At 49.6% G+C, this 27,831-nt stretch overlaps 1 protein-coding gene across 1 annotated transcript in view; it reads right to left on the bottom strand.

Moving 5' to 3' along the window:
* The window catches only part of Adamts2 (ADAM metallopeptidase with thrombospondin type 1 motif 2), a 219,480-nt gene that overhangs the window by 137,193 nt on the left and 54,456 nt on the right, over positions 1-27,831 (bottom strand). Inside the window, exon 3 of the mRNA XM_031351754.1 lies at positions 12,244-12,403. Coding sequence (XP_031207614.1) covers positions 12,244-12,403 — 160 coding nt within the window. The remainder of the gene's footprint in view (positions 1-12,243; positions 12,404-27,831) is intronic.

The raw sequence follows: 27,831 nt of genomic DNA, 5'->3' as shown, positions 1-27,831 counted from the left end.
TTTAAAAAAAAAAAAAAGAGTTAACGCTTAGAAAGCCAGAGCTGCCAGGCCCAGAGGGAAGGGAGCATTTACTGAGACCCCTAATTTTGGCCATTGTGTAGTGCCCAGAAGTAGCTGTGGAGTCCGGACCACAGCTTCAGGAGGCCACAGGACGAAACTGACACAGAATAGAGTAATGAGTAGAACCAAATATATTGTTTACAAAAGGAAATATGCAAGGCACCTTGTGCAAAGAGCAATTATGCATTCCAAGACAATGGTAGGAGAGTATTGCAGCAGGCATGGGACCCTTCTGGTCCGGGGCATTGTAGGACTGATAGGGCATCTGTGAAGCCAGCCTGGTCAGGGACGAGGAAATAGGACCAATAAAGTATATGAACATCCCATATCCTATGGCACCAGTGACATTCACCTCTGTAGACTTAGGGACCTGCAGCCAGGAGCCCAGGAGCCACAAAAGTGCAGGCTGTACCCTAACCTCACTGTGATAAAAGCCAGCCTTTTCAGCAAGCCTGCAGATTCCCACGAGGGACAACTGTGCTTCAGGAATCAGGATGGAGCAGCCAGGCTTTCTAGGCAGCTTTATTCACTCTTTCTTTTCATGGGTATTTAGGCCCCGACTGAGCGCCAGCTACTATGCACAATGCTGAGAATTCCCTACAAGCAAGAGAGTCTCCCCACAGCTAATGTGTTCCGTGACCGGGAGACATGTCCTCACTCAGCCTCGCTGGGCTTCAGTCTCTGCAGCTCTGAAGCCGAGAGAAGCAGGCCTGATGCTAAGAAGCATTTCAGGCATGGCCGGCCTTCAGCTGGGTCTGAGCCGGCTGAGTTCTCAGCTGCCCAGGCTCAGAGCTGGCCAAGAGGGCTCCACACAGACCTCCAGCAGCCTTGAGGCTATGTCTAGGCCCACTTCCCTATGCTCCAAAGAGCAGTTGGATGTCTTGGCTTTAAAGTCTCTGTTGTGACTCTATAACCTATGACCTGAACAACTGTCACAGCCTCTCAGTTTCCTATCTGTAAAGCGGACAAATTGGGAGCACCAACCAATCCCAGGGGCTCATTACAAGAATCCTGATGTGTGGGGATCACTTGGGGAAGCACTTACCAAATGCTCTTATGGTCCTTATCCACCTATTGTCTATATCTCTGAGCCTTGGTTCACTCCCCTGCTTCCAGGACAAGCCTGTAGATGAAATTGCAGCCTGATACCATACACTCATTCCTGAACTGGAGAACTCAGCTCCAGGAGACAAGAACATCACCCAGACTTCTGAAGAAGGAAAGAACTACCAAGACCAGAAACAAGCAATGGCAACCCAGGGAAGAGGTTTCCATCAAATCTCACAGAGTCAGTATCTCAAGCAGATAAAAGGTGGATCCTGATACTCAAGCCCAGGAGAGAAACCGGCAAGGAACTTAACTAGAAGGGATCTACAGAGGCATCAGACAGGGATGAGCATTCATCATCACCAGTAATCAAAGACTCACAAGCTAAAGCAAGGATCATTACTGTTGCCTCTGGGAGAGTAGAACACTGCTGCAGGAGACTAGAGAAACTAGGCCTAGGGAATACGCTGGCCGCTTCTGAGAATGAGATGGTACTCGGGGCTTCAATTCATAAGCCAGTCACTCAGCAAATGCCTATGGGTTTGATGTTCAGAGCCAGAGCTGGAGACAATCAGGGGGTTCAGCTCACCCTCTGAGGTGTCAGTCGCGGTTTCCTATTCAGAGAACAGAATCCAAGGCCAGCTGCTAGGATGTCCCCAACTCCAGTTTTCAGACGAGGTCACATCATGGGTAGGAGGCTGTCCACACCCAAGACCAGGAACACAGCCCTTGCTTCCCTACCTCTGTCCTTTGACCCATTTGACATTTGACCACAGGGATCCATACCCTGTAATCTTCTACCCACAGCGCCTCCCCTGCCAGACTGTTCCAGGACAGGAGGGCCTTGCTTGGATTTGTCTGCAGTTCTAACTCTAGCACAGGGGATGAACACAATGGTGAGGTGCTGAGAGAATGAATGAATGAATGAATGAATGAATGAATGAATGAATGAAGAGAATGCACATGCAGCAGGGGCTGTCTCTGAGTCCAGGCTCCTCTCTGAGAAGTGTTACTGTTTCTCTTAACCAGCTTATTTGGGGAGCAGCATTCTCATTAGGCATCACTGAGCCCCTCCCTGGCCCCCACACCAGCCCAGCTCCCAGACCAGTTCCTCCCCAGGTTCTAGCCCAACTTCTGAAAACTTGGCCTGCCCTGCAAGCCCTTGCCTTAGCAGGCTGTCTTCCAGGTGTATGCTCTTCTGTCATGAAATCACTCTGGCTGGACTTCTCCCACCAGCTTGGGGCACATTTTCTGAAGCCTATTTAACCTTTCTATCACTGTGGCAGTAGACTGAGGCACTTGAGGCAGTAGACGTCACAGAAAGAAAGGTTTATTGTAGCTCACCATTTCAGGAACTTCTGCCTGTAGTCCTTGGGCCTGTGGCTTTTGGCCTGTGATGACTCAGGACAATACAGTAGAAGTTTGTAACCCAGATTGTTCACTTCACAGTGGCCAAGAAAAAGAAAGGAGGCCCGAGAGGCTTGGTCCCAGTGTACTTTCCAAGAGAATACAGTCAGTGATCTAACTTTCCCCTGCTGGGCCCCACCTCTTAAAGAATCTACCATCCACAAAACAGTATTCCATGTACTGCAGTGTTGCATGATCACTCTAGGACCAGCAGCAGGCTGAGCCTGGGACTCTGGTGAAGTAACCTGACTTTGCTTAGGGTTTGCTCTCTGTGTGTGTGAGCTGGAATGGATGACCTGCATGCTGCAGTCTGCAAACCTGGGCAAGTCCTCCCTCAGTGAACTGCATTTGCAAGGGAGTCAAAGTTAACTAGAGCAAGACAGTAACATGAGGGAAGACTGGGGAGAGGGGCACTCGAGGCTAGGGGTGGTGACAGCCGAGCAGGAGGCCCAGTGCCAGGCATAGTAGGGGCTAGAGCCCTGGGGCTCCCGTGATCTCTGAGCTCTGAGACCTAGAATAACTACAGAAGCCAGATGAGGAGTCTGACTCGTTTCCCATCTTCACCCTTTCATGGCTCCACGATGCTCCAGCTTGGGCCGGAGAGAGGGTGCAATTAAAGAAAAGAAAAATAAAGCCCAAGGGGGGAGGAGAGGACCAGACACCAGCATTGTTCTACCTAAGTGCATGACCTTTCCCCAGCTCAGCGTTCCATTGGAGCCAAGTGCATAGTGCTGGTTGGGATTCATTTCAAAGAGAAATGGGTCAAGGAAAATTGGAAATTTTTATAGAAAACACTTCAGGCTTGGGGCTGCCTGAAGTGCCTGATGTCCTGCTGAGAATCTGGGGAGGAATCAGGGCCTGTGGTCAGAGGTCTCCGGCTGCTCTGGATGGGCCACCTTCAGGTCTGGAGCCCCAGTCCTGTTTCTGTGCTGTGTCTGCATGTGTGCTTCTGTCTCTGCCATCATGGTGGCTGACTTCAGGGCTTGTGTTGGGACCCTCTGAGCCTCCCAAAGGCTCTTGTCCATGAACAGGCCATAGATGGCTTGCTGCCTATACCTCTGTAACACACAGAATCCATGTACCTTTTACAGCTGTCCACGGGAAACAACAGGTACATGGAATGAGCCTTGCCCAGTCCCAAGGGGTGTGTGTATGTGTGTGAGAGAGAGAGAGAGAGAAAGAGGGGGAAAGGGAGGGAGGGAGGGAGGGAGGAAGGGAGGGAGGGAGGGAGGGAGGGGGAAGGGAGGAAGAGAGAGAGAGAGAGAGAGAGAGAGAGAGAAATACACACAGAGCACGTAGGCCTAAGGCTTCATATCGGGTTTCTTACTCAATCCATCTCCACTTTACTTAAGGGAGAAGGTCTCTCACTGAACAGGAAGCTTGTCAATTCAGCTCATCTATCACCACCTTGCCTCAGGGATTCCTTATCTCCACCTCTGAAACCCTTGATCACAGGCCAGGTGCCAGGTCCACCTTGTGTTTTATATAGGCGCTGGGTTCTGAACTCCATTCCTCACCCTTGTGGGGCATATATTTTATCAACCTAGCCATCTCCCTAGCCCTCCAAGATGTGGTCCGAGTAGACCCAAAAAATTCTGTCCCCAGCACAAATGTTATTCACATGCAGACTTGTCCCCAGAGACATCACATCTCTTCCAGCAATTGCTGTATTGGAAACCTGCAGAGAGCAGACCTGGCGACCCAAGGGCCAGCGTAACCACCAGACACGGCTAGCCTTATTAATTAAACTCCAGGCACACCTGCGAGGTGAACGGCACTTCATTTCTGAGCTATGTGCTGTCTGGAAACCAGCGTGGTCACTGTGTACCGCCAGAAAAGCTCTTTGGGGGACATTTGCAACCCAAATCCGGGGCAAGTAAGGCAAAGCATCGATTCATTGTGTCTGGAGAAGAGACAGCAATAGAGAAGAGACAGCGAGGGCTGAGGGAACCTGAGGTTCCAGGAAAATGTCCCTGGAATCGTAACACTGGAGCAAGACGGGCTCGGGACAAAGACGTAAGGGTGATCTCGACTCACCCCAACAGCTCAATGCCATACCTATTTAGAGATGGAGAAACTGAGTCACAGGGGAGTTGGACACCAGTCACTCAGCCAGACAGGATCTACCCATATACACTCTCCCTTACACCAAATTAGCTCCCACGCAATGCTGTGCCCTCCACTAAACTGCCCCCATGCTTGCTGGGAGCAGCTCTACTAGCAAGGCAGCTCCTTCAAAAGACGCCAGTCATGTTTTAAGAACCGTCTCTTGCATCTGAGTTGGGGCTTACGGCCAAGTCAGGACTGAGATTGCCGTCCTCTAAATGACCTTGGTCATCTATCTAGGAACCAAACCAACAATACAAGATTTCCCCAGGCTACTGTCTCCTGGCAGTCCTTAACCCTGAACCAGAACTCACTGAATCAGAGAAGTAATGGAGTAGGGGGTGGATCCTGAGGCTCAGCTAAATCTAAACTGGAGGCAGAAGAGAGCAACCAGGCACGCAGGACTGTCAGCACAGGTCAGACTGGGTGCCAGGCATAGACTGCTATGAAGACTGACCTCATCTTATCTCTGTTGAGGTATGAGATGGAGCCTGAGCTGTCCTATAAATGGCTACTGCCTTTATAGCCTCAGAAGAATTTACAGGGCAGCACTCCATACCACAGACCCCCAAACCAGTAGGCCAGCCAGACTAAGGGGCTGGGCCCCGCCAACTCTGCTGACAGTTCTGTCCCTAGACATCTCAAGGCCTCAGGGAACGTGCAGCCTCGGGTTCTCCCAGAGCCAGCCCCCGCCCACCCTTCCCATTGTGAGGCCACATCACCACCCTGGCATCTCCCAAAGTTTTCCCAAGGGCCCAGCCCTCGGGACAGGCACACTGCTTCCTCTGCCAAGGGTGTGCTCAGCTCTGAAATAGGCCTCCTGGCGTCCAGGCCAGCTGCCTCAGGTTTCACAATCAGTGCTTTCCTTGGGTCCCCAGGCTGCAGGAATGGGGGTAGGGATTGAAAGGGCACTGAGTACCGGATCCAGGGCTGTAAGCTGACCACAGATATGACAGGGCATGGAAGAAAAAGGGTCACCACACAAAAGAGCTGGACCCCAGGCCTCTGGCAAGAAGTTCAAGAAATTCATTCAGGGCTTGAGAGATGGCTCAGTGGTTAAGAGCACTGACTGCTTTTCTGAAGGTCCTGAGTTCAAATCCCAACAGCCACATGCTGGCTAACAACCATCAGTAACAAGATCCGATGGCCTCTTCTGGAGTGTCTGAAGACAACTACAGTGTACTTACATATAATAAGTAAATAAATCTTAAAAAAAAATTCATTGAGATACAAAGAAGGGTTCTGGTATCGGTATATGAGCCAAGGCCAGATCTCAGATCTCAGTCCTAAGTCCAGCTCCAGCTGGAGCCCTCTCTTCACCTTCCTCTGCGACCCCAGGGTTCAACACTTAGACATGTGGCTTGAATCATTGGCCCCAGGGTGTCCACAACTTATTCCCCAGAATCCACCGTTGTTACCACAGGAGATTAGATTGAGCACCTTGGGATGGGGAGGTTGTCCAAAATTATGTTAGAAGGCCCTAAAAGTCATTACAAATGCCTTCATAATGGTGAGGAAGAGGGAAACTTGTCCCCAGCAGAAGAGGAGGAAGCAATGTGGTCACAGAGATCAGTACTGTGCAGCCACAAGCCAAGGGAGGCCGGCAGCCACCAGGCAGATGCTGGGAGAGGCTGGGGAAAGCTCTCATAGACCCATCTTCTAATTCTGGACCCCCGGGGCTCTGGGAAAATACATCATGCTCTTTTAAGCCACTGAATTTATAGTGTTATTGCAACTGGCACAAAAGGCTGAGTGTGGTCTGAACATCTATCTGCAGGGCCAAATGGCTCCCTCATCTGGTTACCAGCGAGTCTGCACCCCCTCCCCACTGTATCTCCTCTCTGGTCTCTCAAATCTCCTTCCATACTCCCCACTACACAGACCTCATCTGTGGTGAGTCCTCTACCTATACCCCCCATGTATATAGAACTGAATCCTGGTGATCTGCCTTCCCAAGAGTCCCTATACCTCCTTTCCCAGACAGAGGCTTATCCAGACAGCCTCTACTCTATTCCCCTAAGGCCTCAGTTCTACCCCACCCCCATGGCACTCCTCCCTCCAACCTCCAGCCCATTGGCAGCCTGAGCAGGCTTGACACCATGCAGAATGCTCGATCAAGTCCCAAGAGACCTTTTATGGCTATCCAGTTCATACAGGACATTGTTTAGATCCTAGGTGAGCTATAGCTATCTATAGCCCCCACTAAGGCCCCAGGCATCAGCTCTGCCCCACCCCCACTCTGCCCTGCATGGTTCCCTGAAGCCTGGAAAACTCCGACCTGAACTCAAGGAAAGGTAGCAGGTTGAAATCTAGTCAGGAGGGGGTGGCTTCCCTGTTTAGGGGAAGGGCTGGCTGTGGGCCAACAGGTGGAGACTTTTTGGGTCACTCAATCCACGTGGAGGAGCCAGTTGGTGCCTGTGCCTCATCCTCTCTCTACAGGCCTGCCTTGGCAGCAGCAGGGCAAAAGCAGCTCTCGTGGTGTGGAGCCACTTCAGCCCGTCAGGGAGGACACCCAAGCCTGACAGCAGCGGGCAGAAGCTTGGCACCCGCTGCTTCTGGAAAGGAGGTAGCAGCCAAGGTCACTGGCACAGGACTGTCTGACTTCCTTCAGCCCTGGGGCAGTGTGTACAGCTTGGCTTGAGGGCACAGCAACCCAGAAGCAGGTTCCCAGGGCAGGAACCACCTGCCTCATTTCCATCTCAAGGTATAGTCAGGGGTACCCCAGGGAAGCAGCCCAATGGAGAAGACTGAAGCTGCTTCAGCCCCTGCATCTCAGAAGCCACAGCCAATGAGAGGAGTGAGAGGAGCCTGTTTTATTTGGTCCATACCATGCTGGGTTTTTTTGTTTGTTTGTTTTGTTTTGTTTTGTTTTGAAGTTTGAAGCCACATTTTAAAATGCCGGAGAGTACTCAGAAAAAAATTTCATCTGAGCCAGGCAGTGGTGGCACACACCTTTAATCCTAGCACCTGGGAGGCAGAGGCAAGTGGATTTCTGAGTTCGAGGCCAGCCTGGTCTACAGAGTGAGTTCCAGGACAGCCAGGGCTACACAGAGAAACCCTGTCTCAGAACAAAACAAACAAACAAACAAACAAAAAATATCATCTGAATTCTCTTGATGCTAAAACATTCAGCTGCCCCAGATCCATGAGGATCTATGAGAGTAAGGACAAGAGAAGTAAGGGAAAACCCCCACTTTAAATGGGGTCTCTGGTCCCACCCTATGCCAGAGGCACGGCGAGGACCATATGCTACACACTGACACATCCATACTGCTGCTTTTATCTTTACAGAGATGTTTTGTTGTCTGTGTTTATACTGGAAGTAAAGAGAGGAGATGGAGATACAGGGTGGGATGCAGTTCAGGGGTAGGATGCTTGCCTAGAACACGTGAGGACCTGAGTTTAACTCACAGCACTGGGAAAGAATGGGGGAAGGGAATGGAAGCCAGGCCAAGAGTGGATGATGCTTGCTGCTGTCTCATTGAAGGTCTCTGAATCTGCAGCTCTGGTCCTGATAGTGGGACACTGTGCAGACAGCTCTGTGTATACGAAAGGGCGATAGGATATCTAGACTATGACACAGGGATCTTAACAGAATCCCAAGTGGAGAGACAGCCTTTGATGCCAACAGCAAGGCCAGCTGCTCTGTGTATGTGGCCTCATCTGTTTGGCCTTCCCAGGTGCTGGGTGACATCTGCCTGAGCCTGGACCAAGTTGCTCCGTGCACGGCTTCTCCAGCTCAGATTTCACCTTCTGCATGCAGCTGAAAGGGAGTTGCTGAAGAGATGGAATTCTGACTCCTGTGACCTGTCTCTGACACTTTCCAAGACAGAACAACGCTTGGCAGATGTGATTAGATCAAGAATCTTGACGTGGGGGAGGTGCACCTGGGTCACCCAGAGAAACTTAAATGGAATCAACCTTCCAAGATGGAGAGGAGACATAGGGAGATGAGACATATACCCAGACAGAGGGGAAGTGAATTCTGGTGGCCTCTGAAGTGATGTGCCCTCAAGCCAAGGGCCTGAAGAGACAGTCAACACATTCCCTCCTAGTATCTCCAGAAGCAGTGTGACGCGGCCCACATCTCCACTTCAGCTCAGCGACAGTGACCTCTGGTCCCCAAAGGTATGACATAATGTGTGTCTACCCAGCTAAGTGCTCCGCAGCTGTCTTATGCTTAAGGGTGAGTTACATGCCAAGATCACTCCGTTCCGAGTGCAGAGTGGGTCTTCTGGCCCAGCCAGGGCTTCAGCTGTTGTCCTCACGAGTACTGGCTCCATAGCCAAGGACCCCAGACAAAGTCGACAACAGTTGGAAGCTGGGACAAGGTCCACGGATGGACCCAGAATCAAGGAGACTTGATTTCCACTGCTCTATCAATACTCATTGGGGTGTCTTGAACCCGTATGCCGTGATTGCCTCGGGGTAGACTCATAGCAGCCTGAGTTCTCACTGGGATGGTATGGGCTTACAGCTCAGGACTGAGGCCCAGGGTTTTAGTTTTGGACAGTTTAATCTCTTCCAATGACCAAACCCCTGTCTACTCTACCATCCAGCCCAGCTTCACTGTAGCCCGGGCAGTCGGCCTTCTCCAGCCCGCATCAATCAGGTTCCCACCAGATACCCTACTTTGGTTTCATGTGTCACTTGTTGGCTTCCTACCTGATGATGTGATCTCTTACTTCAGCATGCAACCCTGCCATGGTCCATCTCCAGAGACCCAGCCAATAGGATTACCTGATCTTGACTTTCAGCCTCCAAAATTATCAGCTAAGTAAAAACCCTTTTCTTTGTAAAGTTACCCCGACTCAAGTATTGTATTATAATAACCAAAACATAATCTGGGCTAATTAAGTCCCCTGGTGTTTGAGTCTATTGTGTGCTGCTACAACAAAACGCATGAGGTAGGAACTGAGGTTCATTTGGTTCATGACATTCACTGGCATTGTGCTAGTATCTTCATGCAAATCCCCTTGGATGAGTCAGACAGCAGAGAGGCAGAAAGGCTGTGTGAAAGAGATGAAGCATATGTAGTGAGCTCAGTTTATAAAAATCTGCACTTACAAGAATGAATTCAGTCCTGGGAGCCCCAACCAACTCCGTGAGTCCCCTGATGAGAGCAGAGAGACACCACAAGCTAGCCCCACCTCCTAACGGGGGTGGGGGAGTAACCAAGCTTCCAGTATACTTTCAAGGCACCTAATAGCCACTCCTATACATAAACAAGCAAAACCTTTGTAGTGAACCCCTAGGTCCTGGGCACATTAAGCTATGCTGGCTTGCTATACCCAGCCATGGGACACAGATTTTTTAAGTCCGCAACTGCCACTCTGTGCCTTGTCAGGGCCTAAGCTGATGGAAAGTTGAACTGCCTGAGGTCACTCCGGGCCCTTGGCCCAGCTCTGGCCTAAACGGTCTGGACCCCCTCCAGCCAGTGAGTCGACCTTAGCCACAGGCCATTTGGGAACCATCAGACACATTCGGGGGATACAGAGTCTCATCATGCTGACACTGGGTAAGAAGTCACAGAAGTGAGGCTTAGCCCTCAGAGTATAATCCTGTGATCTGAAACTACAGTCCAAGGCTCCTACCTACCCTCACACAGAGCCTGGGCTCCTCCCGGCTGGGGAGCCTGGGCTAGCAGCCTGAGAATATTGCCTTGCATTCAGCCTTGGACAGAGGCTCTTCTCCTCTGAGGTCTGATGGCCAAGCCCCACCCACCCCACCTTCCAGCTCAGCTTCATCCTGACCTGGGTAGTTGGCTGTACCCAGCACCATCTGGGGTCAGTAGTTTCTGGGTTGATTCTGAGTTTGAAATTCCTCTCCTGTGTTCTCAGTTCCAAGTTCTCATTAGGGAATGTGTATATGGGATCGAGAGGCAGAGGGATGACTCAATAGAAGATGCCAAAATGCTAAGCACAGTCCAAAAAAACAAAACCAAGCCAGCTAGACCATTGGGGGAAGGGCTGTAGGGCAGGCAGATAAGCCTAATACGGAATCTGGGATTGGAGACACAGCCAAGGGCACACAGCCAGCTCTCCAGTGAGTGCCAGCTCCACCTCACCCTGCCTGAGCCCAGGAGTAGGGAGAATAAGACCAGACCCGTCCAGACTCTTCCAGTAGAGGCCAGCTCTACTGGAAGTAATATCAAGGCCAAAGTGGCCGGCTTTGAGCTCTCTGACAGACTTTTCTAACCCCTGTCAGTTGTTATAAGGAAACAAAAGCCAACTTCATCCAGAAGCAGTTAGCTGTCGAGAGAACAAGACCAGGGGGAGGCCTTGGTCCAGGCCTGGGGTGCTTCCTGTGCCCATTTCCCCTCCAGCCCCCCAGGGTTGCTCTCATATAGACATCAAAAGGGTGAGAGTAAGGCAAAGGCTTGGGGAAGGCGGAGCAGGTAGCCCCCAGAAGCCAGCTTGACAGCTAAGGGAGATGGCTATTCATCACCAGGGAAGAAGGGACAGCTAGAAATATTGATTATCTCCTGGGAACACCAGCGTCCCAATGAACAATTCGTTTACTGAGGTTACCTGACATGGTGCCTTAAAATTAGAATGGTGCCCTGCCAGGCTGCGCCCAATTGATCTGTCAAACCAGAGTGTGAGAAGGAACTAAAATAAATGAGCTGGGCCGCCATAGAGTAGGGGGACAATTTCAATAAATCATAGCACAGGGAGTGGCTCGCCCGCCAGCGGCATCCAGGCTACTAACGAGATACCTGCAAATGTGTCTGGTCCAACCTTCTGGGATCCCTGCCCATTGCTGTTGTCACTTTTCATGCGTTTCCTCAGTCTGGGGTCCAGGTCCAAGGCCAAGAGCTAAGCATCCAGCTGCCCAGCTGCCTGGCAAAAGCCAGGCCCAGGCAAGGAGGCTTCATCCACATACTGAGACCCTAGGACCTGCAAGAGCACTTCAGGGCCTAACCTGGACCATTGTACAATCCAGTACCAAAACTCTAGAGACCTCTGGGAAGGTCAGGTTGTCTGGATAAGACCCGTGGGGCCAGGTGGGCAGTCAGTCACTCAGGCCACTAAGAAGCTCCTCCTATACTCCAGGATCTAAAGCACCCTGTGATTCTAAGTTGAAAAAGATAAGACCCCATGAGTGTGTGTGTGGAAGACACTGAAGTTGTGGGAGCTACTCTGGAGTCTTTTCAAGGTGTGTCCTGGGGTGGGAGGTGTACAGAAAGAATACTTGGGGCCTTTTCTATTGAGTGACCAGGGACATTCTGGGATAGAAGCAGGCACCATCACAGAGACTGTGGCAATACAGGAGCAGAGACGGGGGCTGTCTAGAGGTCACATAATGCCATCTGTATTGACACAGCTCTCTCCTGTTCCCCAGTATTCACAGAATGTCACTAGACAGACTTTTCTTCTTTCTATGAGGACCCTAGACCTGTGAACACTCTTGGAGGCCTCTGCCTCAACACCCTAGAGCCATACGCCACACATCCAACCAGGCAGGCAACTGACTCCTTCCTAAGCCAGTAGGGCTGGAGCTCAGCTTCAGCCTCCAGTCAGGCCTTGTAGATGGGGACTGTGTTTCCCTGGGAACTAGGAACAGACAGTCAGGAGACGTCCAGCATTCTCCACCTAGCCTACCTGTGTCCAGAAGCCTTACCTGTGTCCAGAGCCTGTGGTCCGTCCACAGGAGGGAGCTTGGGAGTGGGCGGTCGACGATATACCACATGTACCCGGCCTTGTTCAGTCTCCTGATCCATCTGCCCCTTCTCCAGAGGCTCAATAAAGAACTCCTCCTCCTCCATCCGGATCAGACCAGCCTGCAGAGGCAAAGTGTAGAAGTTCAGATAGAGGAAGAAGAGCACAGATAGAGGAAGAAGAGCAGCAAGGAGGGCCCTCCGGGGGTAGTATTGCCCTCTGGAACATCTTAAGACCTGGAGGACACAGGCAGGGGAGTCCTCATCTGCTCAGACTCCACGTGGAGGCCTGAGCGGTAGAAAGGTGCTGAGCCGCATCTGGGGAGAGAGACTCTGCTCCTCTCTCATCCCTACCCCACAGATCCATACACCTTCCAGAAAATTCTTTCTAAACCCAAAATGTCAAGAACAGCCTGAAGGAGTTCAAGTATAGCTGCAGTGTGGACCTAGGAGGACACAATGATGCATCAAGTAGAGGCCACCTCCTGGAACACAGAGTTGCTCCAAGACACAAGTCAAAACTGCCAGCCAAGAACTGAATCTACCACAAACATGTTTAGTTCAGCCCAAACAATACTTTCTTGAGAGAGGGGGGGGTGGGGCTCTCAAACTGACCATGTAGCTCAAGTTGACCTTGAACTTCTAACCTACTGTCTCTACTTCTTAAGTGCTGAAATTAGAGATGATCGCTACCATGCCCTATCCTGGGGAGTAGAACCCAAGTCTTTACACATCCTAGGCAAGCTTTCTTTTAACTGAGCAACAGCACCAGTGCATGCCACGGCACAGCAGAGTCCAATCTCCAATGCCTCCCCTTCTGTTTAAACTGGGTCCCCTTGCTGTCTTTCCACGGCGAGTGCCAGGCAAGCTGGCCTATGAACTTTTGGGGATTCGCCTGTCTTCCTCTCCAACCTTCCCATAGGATGCTAGGATTATAGACGCTCACACTACCACACCCACCTGTTTGTGGAGATTTGAAATCAAGCTTTCATGCTCTGCACAGGAAGCGTTTTTTAACTCAGTGAGCCACCACTAAATCTTCAAATAATACTTTTTAATGCTGTAAATCCAACCACTAAAATGACAAGATTTCACCTTTTAAAATGAAATTGCAGGAACTGGAAACGTGGCTCAGTGGTTAAGACTGCCCCCTGCTCTTTCAGAGTCCCAAGTTCAGTTCCCAGCACTCATCTTGGGCTTCTTGGACAACATCCAGGAACTGCAGCCCCAGGGAAGCCAATGCCTTCTGCTGGTCTCCATGGAAACACCATTTGAATGGTCACACCCACCACAGACACCTGCTTATATACAACTAAAAATACACCTCAACATAAAACAGACAGGAATTCTCTCTGTGGACCTGGCTGTCCTGGAACTCTCTCTTTCTCTGTAGACCAGGCTGGCCTCAAGGTCACGGATTCCCCTGCCTCTGTCTCCCAAGTGCTGGGATTCAAAGTGTGTGTGCCACCAGTGCTCTGCTAAAGAAATGGCTCACAATCAAAATTATACAATGTACATCTTAAAGGAAAAGAAACTGCAGCTTTTCTTGGAAAACACAGCTCTGCCAAATGCCAGTTTATACTCTCTGGCCACTGACACCTCAGACAGACACACCTCTGTGGCTGGCCCTCTCCCCCTCCCTCTGTCCACCCTTGCCCTAAAGCCAGACTCTAGAACAAGTGTTGGCTTCCGAGGCTTCCTGCCAACCGGTCTGTCTGCATTCAGGTGTGTTCTGTGTTTCTCCAGGCTCTTCAGCCCTCACCTGTTCTGAGCCTCACAGTGGACACAAGGTTGTATATGAACACAGCTGAGCCACTGACCTCCAAACTTGCCATACACTAGCTTAGGAGTCCCTGCTCCCACCTGGGATACCTGCTAATAAACCCCTCTTCTCCCTTTCACATCAGAGCCTCCCAAAGATCCTTTCTCTGATGGGCGCACCTGGTGCCACCCAGCTCACAGACCCCATAACCACTCCAGTTTCCACACATTGCTTCCTTGGTCTGTCATCTAGAAGTCAAAAGTCTCACACTGTCTAGCCTAGGCATGTAATTCCTCCACATCACCCAAGGATGACCTACAGGAGATTTGTACAGCTTCCACTGTTATTCAGATTTAAGAAGCAGGGGAGTCCATACCAATGACAGAGCTTCAGGTTCTCCCAGACAATCAACAGTTCTATTGCCTGAACTTAGCTGGAATTGACTGGGGTTCCTGTACAGACAGCCTTTGGCATCACCCATCCAGATGTTCAGAAACTACTCATCATTCCCCTACACACACCCCAAATAACCCAAATGGCATTTGTCACATCATCCTCTTGACCAAGAAGGACAGAGTAGCTGTATAGGCCATCCTCTTCTCCCTGATCTTCAGGTGCTCGATAGAGCTTATGTTGTTACCAGCTAAGAGCTTTGCAGACAGAAGTGCAGTTGGCACTCTGCTGGGGCCTGCCAAGCATTTGCCATCGGTGTGAGTCTAGTGTAGGATGCTAGATGCAGCAATAGCTGCTGGCTTCACCTTGGGAGAGCCTGGGTATCAGAAGGTAATGCTCACTAGGGAAGAGTGATTCCATCACAGGCAAGAGCTGGTGGAAGAGTCAGCTATTCAGAGCATAGTATCAAGCCCAGACTCCAAAAAACAAGGATAATTTCTAGCCAAAACCTGCCCCAACTCTTCCTATTAGCCAGAAAAGTTGGAGAGGAGAGCCATATGTAGGTGAGGGAAATATCACATAGAAAGGCACCATCAATGGGACAAGCTCACTATTTGGGAGGTTGGGAACCTGGGGTAAAACTCATAGCACATAATGCACTGTAGGTTTCCACGTGACTCACAGCTGCTATGAACAGGATAGACTGGAAGAATGTAAGAGGCTATGGAGAGCTGAGAGCAAGCTGCAGGTGCCTGGGAGTCTGGGAGCAGGGCCTGGATGAGGCATATAGATTTGAGGAAAATGAGGAAGTCAAATTTGGTACAAGACTTAGGAACAGATCTAATTCTACTAGGAGAGAGATGTCAGGACCAGAAGTACTTCCAGGTCTGAAAGTTGATTGAAAAGTCCTTCTACTCCATCTATCCAGGTCGTAATCACAAAGTAGCATATATAAAGGAAAGGGGATTCTGTAGATGGGACTAAGCTGAGGCTCTATACCTCGGAAGATTGCCCTGATGATCAGTGCAGCCAGCCCTATCTCAAGCCTACCTTCAGGTAAGAGGGAGGCAGGACACAGAAGAGGAGATGGAGATGTGACCCTGGGAGACAGATGAACGTGTTGCAGGTACAAGGAATGTCCGCAGCCTCACAGAGCTGGAGGAGGGGAATGCTCAGCCCTGCAAACACTTGGAGCTTAAGCAGGCCATGCTAACTATAGACTTCAGCCACCATAACTGAGAGAGAATGACTTCTGACCTTTGTAAGTCAGTTGTTACGGCAGCAGCATTAAGAAATACTATGGCCAAGTGGGTGGCCTGGTGAAGAGGAGTCATTCTGAATGACATAGAAAGAGGAAAAGCAGAAGACCCCCAAGGATCCACGGTGTATGTGGCAAGGAGGGAGGCCAGGAGGCCATGGAAGTGGAATGAAGTCAACGGACTGTGGTGGGTGAGGGTTTGCTGGGAAGTCGTTAGGCCCCCATACGTATGACTCAGCTCTGGGTCCCAGGGCACTACAAGCCCTGATGGAAGGATGGAGAAAATGCTTACAGGCTGAGTGAACAGTTGACCTCCAAGCATCAGGACATGTCCTCTGAGAGTCTCATGGTGGCAAGGACGACGGGACAGTCCCCATCCACTGGTGCGTGCCGAGAATGTTTATGACAGCAAGAGTTCCTTCCATGGATGGTTCCCATGTATGTGGTTTTAGAGGAGACAGGCATCTCAAATCTGTCTTTATTAATAGAAGCCTTTGAATGAATATGGGAATCAACCCCTGTGGGGTTAACAGAGGACAAGCTAATCTGGGAGTCTGGCCTACTGGCTTCCTGGTACCCTTTTCCTGGATGGGTAACTTCAAACAGGATGCCAAAGCTCTTTTTTTTCTTTTTGGTTTTTTGAGACAGGGTTTCTCTGTGTAGCCTTGGCTGTCCTGGAACTCACTCTGTAGACCAGGCTGGCTTCAAACTCAGAAATCCACCTGCCTCTGCCTCCCAAGTGCTGGGATTAAAGGTGTGCGCCACCACCACCCAGCACCAAAGCTCTTTAGGTCTCTAGTTCCTCAACTGTAAGTGGGGTGGATCTGTCATCCTTCCCCTACCACAATTATTATGGAAGCATATGAGGCCTGGGATAACCAGGGCACACATTGTTGATGAGTCTCTAGTCAAGCATTTCATCTGTGCTGCTTGATTTCCAATGAGGAGACTAAGGCTCAGAGAATGAAGAGGCCTTCCAAGGATGCAGAGTCTGAGAATCAGAGCTCAGGCCTCCTGGGATGGGTTTCTCATAGGTGGAATCCTGGGAAAGATGAGCCCTATTGAAGCAATGAGAGAGGAACACTAGGGCATCATATCCACAAAGAGTAGCCACCACTTCTGGAAAGATCCTGGCATTCCAGGCTGGTAGACATGTGCAGTACAGCCCCAGGCCCTGAGGACCAGGCCTCACCTGCTGAGGAGTAGCCATGTTTGGCTGATGGATATCAAAAGACAGGCTAGGGTCTTCTTTCACAGGTCAGACTCTCTTCTTCAACAAGACTCTTAGCGGAAGGTCACAGGGATGAAGTGAGGCACAGTGTCCACTAGGAGGCCAAAGCTCAATAGTTATCTACATGAAGGGCACTAGAATCCTGGGTGACCTGGTTCTGGGCATGTCCCTGGGTTCATATGCTCCTCCAACAATTGTGCAAGGGAAATGACAACTGATCCACTTAGCAACCAAGAACTAGAGACGTGGGGAGCATTGCCATCTGACCTAAGGTCAGGCAGCCAGGGTGCTGTGGACCCAGAAATAAATCTAAGGTAAGTGTGAAGTTTGCTCGGGTTTTATTACAGGACCAGAGACCTCAACTTGACAGTGCTCTTGGATAGAGGTCTTCAACATGTTCCTTAACAGCTACGATCCTACAAACCATCTCTGTTGCGTGTCATGAAATGCACACATATATCATATTGATGAACCTGTGTGGCACTTACCCACTCCTCCCAAAACTAGTGGATGACTACTGTGAGGCCATCACCTGGGCACACTCCATGGTTATTTGTGAGGTAAGTGGCTACTCATTTTCAAAGTCAACGAATGATCATTTCCTAAGTCAATGAATGACTATCTCTAAGACCAATGTGTGAACACAATGGGAAAGTGTTTCCAAGAAGGCCAATGGGTGGCCATTCCAACACCAATGCAAGATCCCAGCTGATGACAAAGAATAACTATCCCCAAGGCTGATGAATGACCACCCAAGATCAATGACTCATTATCATCCTGAAGACCAACAGATGACAATCTCTAGGGAGAGATGACCACCCAAGACCAGAGGTTGATGGTGATAACTGATCTTGTCAACTTGATGGGATTTAGAGTTGCCATGGAAATGAATCTTTATGCTGGTCTGTGGGGGGTTATCTAGATTAGGCCAGTCTGAGGTCATCAACCGGCCATCCTCCAATGACCTGAATAATGCTACACAAGGGGCTCATCCAAAAGAGAACAGTGTTCATTAACAGGACGTAAAGGATTGACAGTTTAGTATGCATCCCAGAGGCAGCTGTCTGAAATCCGGCAGAAGAAAATTGACAAGGGAACAAGGCCCACACTATGAGCTAATTTTTGTGGGTTCCACCCCCCCCCAGGACTTTGATTTCCTGCTGCCAGTGGCAAGTGTATCTGTTTTTACATGTAATTTTTATTAATAAAAATCCATTCCCTCTCCCAACTCAATAAATATTTAAAAGATCTCTCAAACACGCCAGCCTGGAGAGCACTCTCTTGGGAGTCTGCTACATCCCACTCCATGTCTGTCCAGCCTGGTGTCTTGCAGAAGGCCTGGTACCCTGGCCCCCACTGTCATTCAGCAAGGCCATGATTGTTGGTCAAATCCAACCATGCTCTCTACCCTGGGGCAAAAGGAAGCTTCCAGAGAGGACTCAGTCCCATGCCTCAATGACAGGGCAAGTTCCCCAAGCCCAGACATACTTGAAACACCAAGCCAAGTTGCCAGTGTTCAGATCTCAGCAAATTATACAATGAGACTTGACCTCCTTGCCTCTACGTCCACCTCCCTGCCATTTGATGGATGGTGAAGCAGTCACTGGAGATGGAAATTCAAAGTTAAAAAATGTATCACAATCCAAAGACTATGCTCCGCTACTTTGAACTCTAAAGCAGTTCAAATTCTGACATGTTCATAGCTGGGGTATCATAGGAAACACAAGTGGGCATCTTACTCGCATTGGTAAAGCTGGCTGCTTGCCCTCAGCGTCTCCCCGAATGGGAGCCAGAGGTTGCAGGTACCTCCTATGCATGCATAAATGCAACCGGGTCTGTGGCTTAAACTCATCATTTCTGCAGCTTCCAGCACGAAGGCTGTCATGTGTTCATCTGAGTTGTCCTGCCGACAATCAAGAGAGAACAACTGGGATACAGCTTAGTAGATAGGCATGCTCGCTCTGCAATCATGATGTCCTAAGTTCAAATCCTGTAATCCCAGGATTGAGGAGGAGGGAACAGGTGCTCCTGACAGCTCACTAGATGTCCCACTCTAGCTTCTACTTATATGCACACAACTGTGTACACTGACACACTAGCCCACTGAACTTGCTACTCCCCCACACTCCTACAGATACAGAGGGAGCAGCACACAGATCAGATCTGCCATTTCTGGGGCACCTCCTGACAAAGCCTGTTCGGTCGGGCATGGCTTGCCTTCTCAGAGTCTGGGGTAAGAGCAGAGCAACCCTAGGGGTTTTACTGGAAAAGGACTTCCCTGACTAGTCATAAAACTGTGACCAGGGGAGAAAAGACTTATTTTAGCTCATGGTTCTGGATGGTTTCGTGCATACTGCTTGTCCCTATGTGCTTGCACAGAACCTCATGTTGGCAGGAGTATGAGGCAGAGGAGCATCCTCAGCTGGAACAGGAACAGGAAACAGAGAGAAAGGAAGAGGCTGAGAACCAAGTAAAGCTTCCAGAGGTGCACTTCCGGGGGGGGGTCCTCGATCAAAATCTTCAGAACCTCCCAAAATAGCACCACTGGCAGGGGTCCAGCACTTAGCATGCGGGCTCCTGAGAACTGTTCCCTGTTCAAATCCCAGCAGGGCTGCAGACAATTTGAGCCACTCTCTTGAAACCACAGTGGACTTGGTCTAGCTCTGCCTCATAAGCAACACTTTTGCACATTGATATCCCCCCTTTTTTAAATAGGTGACCGCTGGGGTGGGGCAAGGAGTGGGCCAGCACTGTGTGGAAGTGACAGAAAGGTGGGCAAGCACAATCCATGGAGTCAGAAGACACTTAACTCCCCTCGCCCCCCTCCCATATACCTCTAACAGCTCCTGCTTTGTGCCTTCTGGAGCAACCTCTTCTGGAAAGATCTACCTGTAGAGCACCCTTGTACTTGGGCTCATGCTTGCCCAGCTCTCTCTAAGCTTTTTTTTTTTTTAAGGTATGTATTTGTTTATCATTGGCTGGTTGGTTATTTGGGGGAATGTGCACGTGCCACAATACACATGCACAGGTCAGAGGACAACTTCGTGGAGTCAGTTCAAGGGATTAAACTCAGGGCATCAGGCTTGTGCAGCAAGCACCTTTACCGGCTGAGCCCTTTCGCTGGCCCACCCTGAGCATTTGGAGTAAATGGGTGCATGCAGTTCTTGTCAAGTGTCAGCCATTCTCCTTCCCATGGAGCAATTCCTGTTTATGTCTCTGTCTTCCCGGGAAGTGGGAAGCTATGGCTGGACCTGAGCTCCCCAGGATCGACTGGAATGGAGAGACTTAGACAGGGCTGCCTGAGCTCCACAGAGCCCTGAAGACAGTTGGACATTGTTGCCTCTCTGGACCTAACTCATACCCTCTGGGACTTTTACTCTCCTATTGACCTAAACTTGCCCAGTTAGTTTCTTGGGCTCAGATAAAGAAGCTACAAAAGTCATATGCCCCCAGAACTTCATCTGTGCCCGAGTGGATGCACAGTGCTTTGAAGGGTCATGTGGATAGAGCAGCAGGCAGAGAGAACCCGAGTGGATGCACAGTGCTTTGAAGGGCCACGTGGATAGAGCGGCAGGCAGAGAGAACCGGACATAGAGCCAGGCGACCAGTTTCAAACATTGTCATGGATCATGCCTTCCATCTCTTCTGCAAAGTGAGAGGTCAGGCCAGTGACCTCTGAGCTAGGTGCTTTTTATCACTCTTTAAGGCCAACAGGACCAGCCCCAGAAGGAATGGAGGAAGTGCACAGAAAACCAGCAAACTGAAAACCGGAAACAGTCCCAACGTTCCTGCTGCCTGCAAGATGAAGGCTAAGTTCAGCTCCAGAGGTACAAGACCTCCCAACAGAACCACAGCAGCCACTCCCTCTGCCCCTGAGAGGGTCCCCACACATCCTTTTCCCTCTACACATGTCCTTCATTTGTATCTCAATGCTAGTGTCACTGCCCCCCAATTCCCAAGGCACTTGGTATCACTGAAGGGACCTCTGTGAGCCAGACACGGTAATAGAAATTCAAATGCCACTGGAATCCTACAAGCAGGCAGAATGCCTCATTTACAGAGGCCTCTCAGGCTCCAAGAAGTTAAGGCACAAATACAATTTTCCCCTGCAGGGAATAGGCAAGCTGAGGCACAGGCCTGCTTCTCCCCACCCCCTCCCCCCTGAGGAGAATCAGTGTGGATAGGCAAGGGGGTCATCGAAGTGAAGCCTCTCCTTAGCATCACTGTGATCTCTGTCTTAGCCAGTTTTATTAAATTCCAGCTAGATACCTTTATCTGCTAAGACCTCAAGTCTGAACTGTGATTGCCACTTGGTATTGAGAGAGAGAGAGAGAGAGAGAGAGAGAGAGAGAGAGAGAGAGAGGGAGGGAGGAAGAGAGAAAGAGAGTGGGGAGGTGGCTCAGTAGGTAAAAGTGCTTGTATGCCAGCTTGAGAAACTGAGTTCCAATCCTGAGAACTTACATAAAAGGCCAGGAATGGCTGTATACATCTCTGTGTCCCTGGACAGATGAATGAATGGAGTTTGGTAACCACCAGACAAGCTCCAGGCTCACTGGGAAACTCAAAGGGATAAAGCAAAGAGCGGACACCCCAAGTCTTCCTCTGGCTTCTGCACGCACACACACACACACATACACACACGCAGGCACACACACGCACACGCACACACATGCACACGCACACATGCACACACACACGCACACAGTAAATATCAGAGATGTGTTAACTTTTCATTCACACTAAATGAGACTCCCTTAACTTAAACAGAAAGCTTAGAGCACAAGTGTAAAGGGAATAACTTCACATAGGTTCCGATACTGTTTAAATCATGACAGCTTTATGGGACTCCAATTCACAGACCACACAACTCATGCATTTAAACTGTATATTGAATGTGGACAAGCAAACTATTTTTGCTCTCAATGCCAGCACCTCACCCTCTCCCTAGAGGAGCCCACATGTGTTGACAGTCATCCCCCTGCCTTCACCCCAACTTCTCTTACCCCATCAGCCTTTAGTTACCTTGGCAACCATTAATCTACTTTCTGCATCTATGAATACTTTGGATATTTGGATATTTGCTAACATGAAGCAGTACAATCAGAGTCTGTGGCTACAGTCACTTACTTTGTATAATGTCTTTAAGGTTGACTCGTATTGTAGAATAATCAGTGTTTTGTTCCTTTTTATAGCCAGACAACAATTCCACCATGTGTATGTGCTACATTAATGTGTCCATCCACTATATGATGGGCATTTAGAAAGCTGGGATTTCAAGCGGGTGTTCTTTCTCTTCAATCAGAAACTTGTGGAAGTCAGAGCCTTGGGCTGTGGGACACATCAAGGGACTTGGGTGCTGTAAGGTTTTCCCAAAGGCTCCTTACCTCACCATTGCTCCTCACTTCTATTTTATGAAGCCCAGACATGATTTCATGCCTGTCTGTCTGTCGGTCTGTCTGTCTGTCTGTCTGTCCGTCTGTGTACATGAGTGCAGATGTCCAAGAAGGCACTGGGTCCTCTGGAGCTGGAGTGACAGCTGACCTGGGTGCTGGGAGCTGGTCTCGTTCTCTGGAAGAGCAGGAAATGCTCTTCAACCCTGAGCCATCTCTCTAGTCTCTCAATATCAATTCTCGCCGAAAGGGAAAAATCATGGGATGAGGACCAGAAACTGATCCCTGTACCCGTGTCACTGTGAGAATTAGGATTACAGATCAGAAGTCTGGAGAGGAAGGCTATGGAGCATAAAAATCGTTCATTAGTTCGTTTAACAATTGAGAGGAATGAGATGTGCCCACCACCCCCCCAAAAAATGAAAATTCCTCAAAAGACAAAGAAGGGATGCAGGAGAGCAAAAACATCTTGATTGCTTCCATCTTCCGTGGATGAGTTTACAGCTAGCAGAAAGTTACTAATGTCAATAAATATGTGTGTATTTAAAAGAAAGAAAAAATAAGATTAGTATGGTGCTATAAGCCTGTAATCCCAGCATCTGGGAGACAGAGGCAGAAGGATAATGAGTTCAAGGCCATCCTCAGCTACAGAGAACTGAAGGCCAGCCTGGGCTACATGAGTTTATGTCTCTAAATAAATAAATAAATATTACTTAAAGCCACAAAAATCACCACAAGTAAACTAATACAAACCCTCCAAATTACTGAAACCAGGCTGCATAGTAAAGACAAGAGACCGACAAAAACAAAAACCATTAATCAGAGTGCATAAGTCACATGACCAAAACCAATACCCTCTATCGTGATAAATATAAATGAATTTGTTTTTAAAAATAAGAGCCTTATGCCTTGCAGAAGAGTATCACTAAATTTATAAATGTGTGCTGAGCCACAGGGTTTTCTGGATGTGACACCAGGGACATACGTCTGTGACCCATGGGTATCTGAGAAGGCAGCTCCCGTCTGTGGAGAGTGAAATCGCATCCCGCTCCACACCTAATATTCGTGTAGCTGACAACAGAGAGTGTAACCTCCAGCTCGCTCTGTTTCAACTCAAGTGCCAGCCCCATCCCTGACTGACTGTGAAGCCTCTCAGTGGTGTGGAGTAAAATAGGGTCGATTTACACAGCTAAGTGGGGGTGAACAGAGAGGTCATGTTTGGAGTGCACCCTAGCAAAGAAGAACACCCTAGCAAAATAGTCCGTTCTTGCCAACGTTACAGTAACAGTGATGTGGACCTGTGTGGACCCTGGAAAGAATTAGTGTTAAGGCTTGAAGTGAGTCTCTTGATTTTTTTTCTGTATTCTATTTTTGTAATCTCTGTGTCTCCTGTCTCCCGTGTGTGTGTGTGTGTGTGTGTGTGTCTGTGTGTGTGTGTGTGTGTGTGTGTATCTTACACATATGCATATCAGTCTGTGTGAATACACACACACACACACATGCAGTGGTGCACCCTCAGGTCTTGGCCTTGTCTTCCACCTTGTTTACTCTGTTATAGTTCACCGCTGCATGTGCCCATGAGCTTCTGGGCCCCCTGCTGTCTCCGATCTCACTGTAGGAGCGCTGAGACCACAGGTATGTTGGTTTGGGGTACTTAGAAGTAGCATGTCCAGCTTTATGTGGATCTTGAGGATCCAAACTCAGGTCTTCGTGCTTGTGGGACAAATGCTTCACCCACTGGTTTTGAACTTTTTATAAACGGCATAAATATCAAACATAACTTTTTTTTTTTTTTTGAAGAAAATAGAGGGGTGTGAATGGGCAAGGGCAGAAAGAGAAAACAGAAAATGAGATATGGGACACTGATTAGGGTACCTCCCAGTCAGCTCCCTCATCCCCACAGCTCAGAGCCAGGAGCAGGACCTCCAGGAAGGTCAACCAGGCTGCCAGCCCCAGCCAGGACAGAGAGGTCAGCAGGTCAGGCTCAGACCCTGGGACCACAACAGGCCTGCTGATCTATCACAAGAGCTGACGCTTGTCCCTGCCAGATGTTCCTGCTGACATTTCCCAGGTCTCAATCAGCATGAGGACCACGTCGGGGAATGTCCCCAGTCGCAAATTAACATTCACATAAATAACGGAGCGCGCCGCCACTAAAGAAGAAAAATGAGTCTCGCTGCGGGAACATTTGCCACACTATCAAAAAGTGCAAATTTTCTTTCTGAACTACCACATTTTACCAGCTGGGCCATAGTAGACGATGGCCTTGAGATGCAGAGTACAAGAACATGCACAGGACAGTTCCACGGGTCCTTCTCTGAGCTGACACCCAACTGGGCCAGCCCATGCTGTGTTTGGTTCAATCCAGAAAGTTCTGTGTAGCCATCACCTACTTCTCTGAAGGCCTCTACAAGGTTTTATTTTTTTTTCCTGACTGTATCCTGGAGGCCAAAATATGTCTGACCCCACGTTGCATAGTCTGGTCAGTGGGCTGGGCGGGCATGGGCCCTTGTCTAGATGTACCAACATATTCCCTACATGTACGCTATTTGGAGGACTCAGCAAGGTTTCTAACAAGGTTTCTAGGAGTCTAAGTACTGCAAACAAGCATACAGATGGCCAGGAAATGGAGCCAAAGTGTTATCAGCCACCTTCATCCACAGGGTCCAAAGCCCTACAGACATTGTTACCTATACCATATGAGACACCCCTGCCCTAATAGACTCAGCATTAACCACCTCTACAGAACCTCTGTATCGGTGTGTCTGTGCTGCCATATCAAAGTGCCACCAATGGGTGGCTTAAGTAGAACAAACTCAGCCTCAAAACTCCAAAAGCTGAAGTGTATGGCCCCAGTACCAGCATGCTGATTCTTTTTGTGAGTTCTGTCTACCAGGCTTGTACGTGATCTTTGCCTTCCCTCGTGTATATATGTGTCCTTATCTCTTCTTATCAGGACGCTGGTCTCATTGATTAGCAGTTTTACATTTTAATCACCTCCTTAAGGGTTCTCTTTCTAAGTGAGACCACATTCTAAAGTGAGGTAGGAGGTTTGCAGCAGATGAAACTGGAGGGGAGGCAAGATTCAGCCCACAAAGTTACCCTACACAGAAGCCACACACAACACATTGAATCACACAACACACAGAAGCCACACACAATGCACAGAAGCCATACACAACAAACAGAAGACACACACAATACACAGAAGACGCACAGAACACACAGAAGACACACACAAGACACAGAAGACACATACAACACACAGAAGACACACACAACACATAGAAGACACACACAACACACAGAACACACACACAACACACAGAAGACACACACAACACACAGAACACACACACAACACACAGAACACACACACAACACACAGAAGACACACACAACACACAGAACACACACACAACACACAGAACACACACACAACACACAGAACACACACACAACACACAGAACACACACACAACACACAGAGTCCATGCTCATTGCTGGAGATAGCACCAGAATAAAGCTAAGCTTTGGCAACAAGAAGGGGTCAAAAATCAGACATATAAAAAAGCTATAAGTGTAATAAGATTTGAACATTCACAGAGATGGTCACACAGAACTCGGTCCCTTTGGAATGGGCATTCTCATCTATAGAGCACAGAACAGTAGACAGGAGTCCATGCCAGAATCCATGCCTGGGGCCCCCTCCACAACTGTTAGGAGATAGCTTTGTCTCTAGAGGTGTCTAGGGCTCCTGCTAAGACATTTCCTACACATTCATACACCCCAGAATTTTCCGAGTCACCTCAAGGCAGAGTCCACATAGCTGCTGGAAGCCATGGCTTATACGTTTAGAGACACGGCTTCTCCTACACAGGATCCTGTCTCTAAATGGTGGAATCAGAGAAAGCACTCAGCATTGGGGGTGGGAGAGCAGGTGGCCAGGCCCTGCTGCTTCCCATGTAGGCTCCTCCAGGAGAGACCAGTGGTCAGAAAGGATGCGTGCACACTGAAGGCCCATGAGCTTGCTTGGTGGACAAAGGCTGGCTGATGGGTAGGGAGCTTGAAGCCTTGCCCCCAGCCCAGAATTTCCTTAAAGTGGGAAAAGGTGATGAGTACTCCAGAGGATGCTGGCTTGTGCCCACAGAAGTGAGGAGAAAACATTCTGCCTAGGAGACATGTTCCACAGAGGCAAGAGCAAATGCACAGACCCTGCATACGGGGACACAGACTGCCATTCCACTGTTGGGAATGGGATCAGCCATTCCTCTCCCTAAGCCTCGGTTTCCCCATGGGCAGAATGAAGCCTTTCAGAGGGTGATTCTGATATACAGAGGGAATATGCCTTCTGTATTCAGTGAGCTAGGGTACCCAAGTTTGGATGTGTTCTCAAAGTCCATTTGTCACCATGGACTGTCACTTCCCTAGGTTTCTGAGGCTTGAATCCCTCTGTAGGCATCTCTCACACACATGCCCAAGAGCCTGGTGCCTAATTCCCTTCTGATCCACCCTTCCTGCTCTGGTCTCGGGGGCCTCCCTGGTATCCGGGGCAGGCTGACCACCAACCGTCCTCTGCCCGCCTGCCCAGCTGTCATTCCTGGGTCGGGCAGCCATGCCAGGACCCGAGGCTGTCTGCTGCCCCTTCTTGTCCAGATCTCCCCAAACAAAAACCAGGCCACACCATCTGACAGAAGAACTCGTCTGGTTTATTTATGGGAAGAGACGGGACTGTCAGGGCCAGGCTGTCTGGGCTGGGGCCAGGCTGCTCTATGGGCCTTTAGAGGCTGCCCATTGTATGTCCTTGTCTGGTATGTGGTGATCTGGGAAGAATGTGAGAAAGCAGGACCTACAAGCACTACAGAGTCCTCACTGGCGACACTGGGGCATTTCTTCATCCTAGAGGGAGAACAGCAATACACATGGACTGAAGCTCTCTTTGGATCATCTGGGCCTAGGTGGAGACCCTGAGCAGAGTCTTGGCCACCTAACCAACAGCATCACATCCAGAATACGGTAGGCTTGGGTACATCTCATATCACTGGACAGTGTAGAAGATGCAGGGAGGCTGCCCTTTGGAATAGGTGTGGCATGGGATCCTGCCCTTCACAGAGGCATCACACTAGGAAACAGAGGCAAGTCCCAGGATATGAAAGGTTGTACCAGGAGCAAGCCCTTGGTGGCTGCAACCCTACCACCACCACTCACACAGACACCCGTGGCACAGCATGGCCTCCATGCAGAGGCCCAGTTCTACAAAAGAGCTGAAAGTCCTCTTCAAGAGTCCAGAGCCTCAAAGAGACACTTCAGCCATAAAGCACTTATCCTATAAGCACCTGAATCTGATCCCAGAGCACATATGAAAATTCCAGACATGGAGGTACATACTTATAAGTCCCAGTGCTGGGGAGGTGGGAAAAGTGGATCCCTGGGGCTGACTAGCCAACCAGCCCAGCCAGGCATGACGGCACACCACACACACACACACACACACACACACACACACACACACACACA

This window comes from Mastomys coucha, unplaced genomic scaffold, assembly GCF_008632895.1.
Source record: "Mastomys coucha isolate ucsf_1 unplaced genomic scaffold, UCSF_Mcou_1 pScaffold5, whole genome shotgun sequence".
Taxonomy (NCBI): Eukaryota; Metazoa; Chordata; class Mammalia; order Rodentia; family Muridae; genus Mastomys; species Mastomys coucha.
Note: the sequence above shows the minus strand (reverse complement) of the source record. Positions and strands in the feature narration are given on the sequence as shown.